The sequence below is a fragment of the Cygnus atratus genome, chromosome 2 (genome assembly GCF_013377495.2).
Source record: "Cygnus atratus isolate AKBS03 ecotype Queensland, Australia chromosome 2, CAtr_DNAZoo_HiC_assembly, whole genome shotgun sequence".
NCBI lineage: Eukaryota > Metazoa > Chordata > Aves > Anseriformes > Anatidae > Cygnus > Cygnus atratus.
The window spans coordinates 130,837,135-130,845,530 of NC_066363.1; the positions used below are offsets into that span (position 1 = coordinate 130,837,135).

General features: G+C 43.3%; 1 protein-coding gene across 1 annotated transcript; it reads left to right on the forward strand.

The window, feature by feature from the left end:
- The first annotated feature begins 3,005 nt into the window (after nucleotides 1-3,005).
- On the forward strand, nucleotides 3,006-8,019 carry LOC118247985 (fatty acid-binding protein 5). Its single transcript, XM_035546462.2, has 4 exons — nucleotides 3,006-3,173; nucleotides 5,729-5,901; nucleotides 6,872-6,976; nucleotides 7,118-8,019. The coding sequence occupies exons 1-4, from the start codon at nucleotides 3,098-3,100 to the stop codon at nucleotides 7,166-7,168; spliced, it is 405 nt and encodes a 134-aa protein (XP_035402355.1). The 5' UTR covers nucleotides 3,006-3,097; the 3' UTR covers nucleotides 7,169-8,019.
- The last annotated feature ends 377 nt before the right edge of the window (nucleotides 8,020-8,396 follow it).

The window sequence follows — 8,396 nt, forward strand, 5'->3', positions numbered from 1 at the left end:
TTCCCAGCTCTCGTGTCAGCTGAAGCGTCACTGCGCGACGTGCAGTAGCCCAGAGGAGTAGGACAAAGGTCTCTCTGCACTCTTTTCCTTTGGTCCTTTTCTTCGCAATTGGTAATAAAGGACTGCAATATCCTCCCCTCCTACAAGATGCAAGGGCTTGGCTGCCTTGGAAAAACATCCTCTCTGGCAGGCCCAAACTGCCAGACCGGTGGTTGCTGCCGACTGGCTACGTGCTGTCCGTGCAACTAACTTCCATGGAAAATTTTACACTTCTCAGCGTTGCTTCAGTTCTTCTTCTCTTGGAACGCATATAGTCTAACGTGGAGAAGAGGACAACTTCCCTCAGAGAACTTAAGCTGTCTGCACTGAAACAGTAATATGTGGCATGGGAATTGAACACTTTCAGGTTTTAACATATTTATTTGCTGATTCTCTTGGGATATGTGTAGGGAGGAGAGGAGGCTAAACACAAAACACACCAGTGATGTTAGCATCAAATTAGGCAGGAACTGGGATTTACAGAAAGAGATCCCCATGGCCCAAGCATCCCCGAATATCTGACCATTTTATTTTGGCTCTCAAAGGAAGTAACTGCATTCCATCACCTTTCAAACGTTTGGCCAATATATGTACAATATTGCTGTAGTAGCAAATCAAGTATTTTTGGTAGTCCAGTCCATTTGTACCTTACCCAAAAGGACACATCTTTGGTCCTTCTAGTTAATTTGTTTGATACAAGACATACAATGAATTTCGGCATTCTCCTGTTTCAAAGAACTTTTGAGATGTGGCATTGACAGAATCACAACCAGTAATCTATATCACTGGATTAATTTGCAAAATGCTAGATTTCTGTAAAAATTGAGAGATTTTCACCGTATCCTAACAGTCTACTTTTCAGAAAAGAGATACAAGACTCTTTTTTCATGTTATATCTTTTGTGAACATGCCTAGACTTGAACAGTTCGTAAGGAGAGTAAATCAAAACAAAGGACTTGTGGGAGGGTTCAAAACACAGCAGCATTCTGCACAGGTACATAGGTGGATCTCCCCATCCTTCAGATCCAGGAATACCATCTCACCACTAGATGGAAATAGTGGATTTTACATCTTCTGTCCCACTATCAGCATTTATACCTGCATAATGTTTGTATATCATAAGCCATCTGCAGGCAGCGCTGCAGGAAGGTGGATCACAAATTCTTTGCTAGCACAGGTGGATGAAAGCCAAGACTTCTATTTCTAGAAATCATCCCCATTTTACAAGACTGAAGACTTCCTAATTCCTGAAAGATGATTCTGTTTGATCCCCGATCTAATTGCTTTTAATTTAGCCTTTCTGTAAACAACCAGAAGGGAACTGCAGGACAGGCAGTATTTTGGTTCCGCTAACGTGAATTGGGCAGTAAACTTCAGCCTAATTAAAGAAAAAAAAAAAAAGAAGAAGAAGATAAAAGTGGAAGGAAGCTGAAAGTCTCGTGTTTCAATATGCCTGTTTAATGACAAAAAAAAAGCAATGTGGCTTGTTGCCTTATGACTAGACGCTATAGCTTTGTTTGCATATTAAAAGAAAACATACAGTCAGAGAAGTGGAAGGTAATTAAAGGCAGTTCAGTAGGGAAGGTTACATAGAAGTACTTAAAAAAAATCACAGCTGAAAAATGAGCTGATTATTTAGTGTATGATAAATCTGACCTTTTCTAGAAAGTATTAAACCTTTAAACTGATGCAGTTTTGCTCTATGACACTGCATCACTGCAAGACGTAAACAGAAGCACCAAAACATCCAGATTCAGGGCACCCCTCCATCTTGTGATGTTCTAGAACCAGCACAGAGACCTTGCTGTCTCCTCCGGTTTTGACACCCCAGTCTCAAACTCCTTCACGAAAGTACTGGCAAAGAAGCACATAGCCACTGCTACTATACCAAAAAAATCTCCAGGCACTGGGCATATCTTCAGATTTTTATTTTTCTGGCTGGGAGATGCTGGCTCTGGTTTTCACCCAGATTGATGCAAGGCCAAAAGAGACGCTGATCGGCATAATCCCGATGGTGGGAACAAATCTCTGGGGTACATTGGAATCAGGGTTTCTGTTGCAACTCAGAAATAGAAGCTTTCTTCCAAAATATGACAGTAAGTCTCTCTGTGCACCTGGTGAAATTTGACAGACGATTGGCCTGAACCTCACAAGTAGATATGGAGATTTTGTGCTGGTGTTGGTTAGCAGCAATGGTAACTGCAGTGCTTTCCTTTAGGAAGTGGGGATTAGGGTACTGTGGTCCAAGACGTACTCAGACCAAGGCACCAAATCTGCATTTTGCCTGTGCTAAAAGCATGAGCTTGCATGAAGGCTTTGCTTTTTTTTCTGTGTACCACAGGTACCTGCGTAAATTCCCTGTATTGATTGAAGGTGCTTGCTGTCACTGCGTGCGTGTAACACCTCTTCTGGGTCTGCAGCCCGCTGCAGATTGCAGGATTTAGTGACATGGGATGTACCAATGGGATTTGGGGGGACAGTGGGAAGACCTGCAAAGGACTCCCATGCAGTTTGGGGATGCTGACTCTTTATTGCCCTCTCTCCACGCCACATGACGCCCCATGCTCATTTCTCCCTGATTTATCACAAAAATACCATTGTTACTATGATGTGATTCTGTGATTCTGTGATCCCTGCCAAGCAGTGTAGTTTAGGATTCGTCACCCCAGACTGCAAAAACCTCCTTGGGGCCCAAATCCCGGCGACCAGCTTCGTACCAGAGCACACTCCCCCGCCGGGCCCTTTCCACAGGCGGGAGGCCGGAGGAAGAAGAGAGAAGGAGGAGGAAGGAGAGGAGGAGGAGGAGGAGGAGGAGGAGGAGGAGGAGGCCGGGCAGCACCGCGGCGTGCCCGCTCTTGTCACGGCCGCCGCGGGCGGGTCTCGCCGGGCGGGGGCTCGTCGGGGAAGGGGCCGGGGCGCGGCGGGCGCCCCATTGGCTGTGCCCGCCCCACACGGCCGCGGCCCGGCCATAAAGCCGCCCGCGGGGCCGCTGCCGCCCGTCCGCCGCCCGCCGCGCCGCCGCAGACCCGCCGCCAGCCCCGCCGGAGCCGCCGCCGCCATGGCCATCGATGCGTTTTTAGGCAAATGGTGCCTCGTCTCCAGCGAGGGCTTCGAGGAGTACATGAAGGAGCTGGGTAAGGGCACGGGGGCTCGCAGCACGCCGGCAGGGCTCTGTCCAAGGTCCGCGGACGGGGGTGGGGAGGCGGCGGCGCTTTTATTTTATGCCATTTTATTTTATTTTATGCCATTTTACTCCATTTTATTTTATTCCATTCCATTTTATTTTACTCCGTTCCATTTTGTTCCATCCCGTTTTATCCCATTCCATTCCATTTTGTTTTTATTTATTTATTTATTTTTTGCACTGTAATGGCTCGGGGGCAGCTGCACATCCCCGCCAGCCTGCGCTCCCCCTGCCCCTCGCCGCACCCAGCTGCCACCCGCAGCCCTGCTGCATCCCCAGAGAGTCACCGCGGGTGTCTCCGAGAGACCCCCAGCAGATCAGCTGCCCGCGGGTACCCTGAGCATTGCCACCGGCTGCTTGGATCCTTCTGTGTCTCAAGGGGATGTCCCTGGCTTGCCATCCGCAGCTCCAGGTTGCTGTACGTTTTGCAAGACCGCGTTACTAAATCAAGAGCAGGGCTGACACCGGGAGCCTCCTCTGTGAGCACTGAATTCCTGCTCCCCTGTGAGCATCATGGCCAACAGGTGGTAGAAACACTGCAGTGTCTGTGTAGCTCAGAAGCTGTTCTTTTCTGCAGTCTGTTCCCTGCTGAAAGCTAGGATACTTTCTCAGGAGGTGGGAGATTTTGCCGTGAAAGTCTTTGGAGGGAGGATGGGAAGGAATTTAGGTCATGCACTCTTCGTGTAAAATACAAAAGGCATCGTTGCATTTATGCTCTGCAGAAAGCAGGGGCTTAAGTGCACTTTGTGAGAGACCTGTCAATGTGTGATAGGTATGATCTGAGGTAACCCTCTGGATTAAGCCCTTTGGGATACTTTGGTGGAGGAAATTCAAGAATGTTAAGCTCCGCTCAGTTCATCAGGATGCTGCGGTGCTCGTGTCTGATGGCCAGGGCCAGGCATGTGCTCAAACTGCAACTTCAAAGTAGAAATTAAGTGCTGCAACTACAGAGCACCTCCCATGTGTAGGCAGCAAGTGAGTTTGTTTGTGTTCAGATGGCAGTCTTAAACCAGTCACTTTTCTGTTTTACAGTTGCAATTTAGGCAAGTAAGCTTACTCCAAGTCACACTTTAGGAACCAGTCCTTTATTGGAACTCACCCTTGCTGACTACTTAGGAAACTGCCTTTGATCCTATTGAGACACACTATAAATGGGATTCTGCAGATTCTGCTCACTCTGTGTAAAAGAATGTTCAAGGATAAAGGAGTGTGAATTTCACTGCTTGCCATACAGAGAAAATTACTTGGCTCATCTCTGTTTAGTCGATTTCAAGGTGTAGCTGGTCAAATAACTCACTGATTGCTCTGGACTGGACAACAGCAAAGGGATGGGTGGGGGACACCGCACCAGTAACTTCCAGTTCCATGCACAAAACCCGGACTGAGGAGGACTGGTTTTTGCTCTGCAGGCTGACGCTTACATCATTATTCATTCCTTGAATCCGAGCTGATTCTGGAGAAGCAGTGTCTGGGAATTTCTTTCTGATTTTCACCTCCCAAGGAAACTGTAACCTTTGCTTTGTGGACTCAGACCTCACCCAAGTATGCTGCACACTCCAGTGGAGTGCTGCGCTGTATCTGACAACATTCCTAACCATGCCAATTGCAGAGCACAGATGCTCACTGACTTGGTAGCACTTTCTGCTCTGTTTGGTTGCTTATCAATTCTTGGTTCAGATCTGCACTTTCCAGTTTAATGGAGTCTAGTTTGTTGCCTGAACACCCTCTTATTGATGTCTTCACCCTTCAGATCAAAAAGACTCAAGCAAAGCACTCGAACAGGGCACACAGGCTGAGGGAGGATGAATCTTTTTTTTTGCTGAAGGGTTTTGAGGAAGACTGTCTACAAATGATACCCTGGACGTGCCGAATTTTCAGTCATTTGCAAAGGTCATTTCTTTCAAGGTCCTTTTTTTCCCCTCCATGTGTAATTTGCCTGCAAGCAGGCTTTCACATGACGGGAGTATTCTAATTCAGAAGCCTATATTTTGGAGACAGGATGTAGAGGATGAAATTTTATTAAAAATTGCATGCTTGCAATTGTGTACAGTGTGATTGAAGAGTGTATCTTGAGTAAGTTGAAATAAATACGCGGGTGGATTCGCCAGTCAATTAATTCTGTAGAATTTTTAAAACATTCAGAACTGAAAGGAAACACTTTTATGTTACTTTATGCTTTTGTCTTTGTTTTCCTGTTTATTGCGTATTTCTGTTTGTAAAAAATTAATGCTGAGTTCTGGGACATCAGGCAGTCTTCGATAAGGCAAAATAGATTTAACCTTATCTCTTTGAAGAAGCAGAGGAATAACCATGCAAATACGTTTTTTTTTCCTTCTCCATTAATGGGTAATTTAAAACATCCTTTTTTTTTGTGACTCTTGAGCTTTGATTCTCAAGTGTACTTAAGTGACTAATTAAATGGGAATTAGGTGTTTGAACTTTGGCGTGGTCCAAAGCCTTAGGGTTTAACTGACTTTGTGACACTTGGTGCCTCTTGCCTTGCAGGTGTGGGTATGGCCATGAGAAAAATGGGAAGCATGGCCAAACCAGATGTTTACATTATTAAGGATGGAGATACAATCACTGTAAAAACAGAAAGCACCTTCAAAACTTCACAGTTCAGCTTCAAGCTTGGTGAGAAGTTTGAGGAAAGTACATTAGATGGCAGAAAAACTCAGGTCAGTATACTAGATTTTCTATTGAATAAACACAGTTCTTTAGGTGTTTCACAGATGAAGATACTGTTTAAAAGTCAGCTTTCACATCCATACTAACAATGCTTTATTTGATGAATAGCTGTCACCGTAAGTCTCATTGAAATCAATTAATGTTTTTCTGGATTAAGCAATTTCCAAAGAGGGAAAATGCTGAAGCTAGTCATGTCTTCTGTATTTTGTTGTTTTCAATTTGTTGGGCAAGCACTGTGTTAGTAAAACCAATAGACATTTAAATCCATGTTAAAACCAAATGGCACTTTATTTGAAGCCTATGGAAAAAATCCCATTGATGTTTAGTCAGAGGCAATTCAGCCCTACAGTTAACCTGACTGCTCAGTCTCTGCTATTTGCATAACAACAGCCTGGTTCAGTGTGCAGGGGTTACACACCAGGCATAAATGTGAATCACAGTTCCTAACCACCGTTTTGGAAGGCAAAAAGGGTTCTCTCTGCACTGAGTGGGGAGAATAATCATCCAAAAGGAGGTTAAAAACAAAGAAGCCCTCAAATATGTCTCTTACCTTCTTGTGTGAGTGCTGTCTATGTACCATTTTCCCCCACCTTCAATGCCATACTGGCAATTCATCTGTTTTTGCAAGATCAGATAAATGTTACACAAAAGCTCAAAGCCCACGGACAAAGCGATGAGCAGAGAACATTGTCTGCTCTTGTTAATTAAAAATGTGCATGCTGTCTAAGGTCTCTTGCATGCAGGAATGTGTCAGAGCAGTGAATGAACAGTGAGCTAATGTAAGAAGAGGATCAATAAAAAAAAAAAAAAGATAATAGCCCAGCTTTGTAGAAGACAGTGACAAAATTACTATTGAGTGAGCTGGGGTGGGAATTTTTCCTTTGGAATAAAGTGTTAGAAAACATCAGCCTTCATCAAATGCCATGGGTAAAATATTAAATCTTGGGTTCTTTATTTCAGACGCTTATCAACCTAAAAGATGATGGGTCATTGATCCAGGAACAGGAGTGGGATGGCAAGAAGACCATAATAACACGGAAACTTGTGGATGGACAGTTGGTGGTGGTGAGTTCAGTCCCGCTTTCTCATCCTTGAGTGCTGTTGGCCGGTAGCCTGAGAAGTAACTCTAAAAGATCTTTAGCTGCAGCCTTTTTCCTTGCATTCTGTACCAAGGCAAATTAATCAATTAATTTCTTTATCTTCTAGGAATGTGACATGAATGGTGTCAAGTGTATTAGAGTCTACCAGAAGGCGTGAGGACGTCTTCATATTCAGTAGGAACTTGCTACAAACAACTCAGTTCAGTGGACAGAGCTCCTTTACACTCCATAATTTCCTTTTCCCCGTTTTCTAGTATTTCAATGGACTGAGTAGCTGAGTGCAATCCTTTTTAAAAGCCGTGATGTAACTATTATGTAACTATTCTGAACTTATGAGGCTATTAAAGAAAATTTTCAAATATATGAAGTGGAAATGTTGTTACTATAGTAGAATTTTAAAGTGGGGTTTTATAAAAACTCAGTTTGGTTTTAGGCTTTGCTACAAACTGTCTTCAGTTCAAGATAATGCAAAGTTTGATAACAAACAGATAATAGCAAACTGAATTTTAACCAGCCTTTTCATCTTTAATTGCTACGGTATTAAAATCTGAAATAGAAAAAAGCATTTCGAATTCAGGCTATACGGTTGTTTCTATCTTGCATGTTACAAAGTAAATAGAATTCGGTGGGTATAAACAAGAGAGAAGCCTTGCTGGTGTTTAAATAGAGGAATGTATTTTCAGGGGTTGGTTTCTTTTTTCACGTTTCAAACCCATACATTTCTTATCTGAAGAAATATACATACTGGTGAGCCAATAGACATGATAAACTTAAGTAAACATGTAAGTGCTTTGCTTCAAGGAAGCCTTATTTTGAGAACACTTTGTTTCCCAGCAAAATTCCTATTTCCTGTCTAGTATCATTCTACAAACTCTTAAACAAAATCTGCTGAAATACTGCCTAAAACTTAAAGCCTCATTTTATTATTATTATTTTTAACTGGCTTGAAACATCTAGAAATGGAGTTTATATGCTTTAAAGTGCCACAATAAATACTCAGAAATATCAGTGTCTTGAGTATTACTTTTACACTGGTTGGGAAATAGTGCCTGTGATGTAAGTAGTTTTCCAAGGAGCTGACAGATAGGGCTAAGTTAAAAAGTGAAGTTCTGTCACACCAGACGAACATGCCCTAATAGCGAAACTGTTTATCAGCAGGTGATGAGAAGATTTCTAATGACTGGATTCAGAAGTCTGGGGGATCATGCAGTTGTACACTTCTAGTTTGCAGCATCTGTCATTGCAGAATCTATTGCTACTTCAACTCTACTAATATTTTAGCTGCTTACTGTATACATTGTATTACTGAGCTCTCTGTAACAGCAGAAAAATCTGTCTTGTATGTTCATCCTACCCATCAGGGAAGATTGCTTTTCCCATAACTT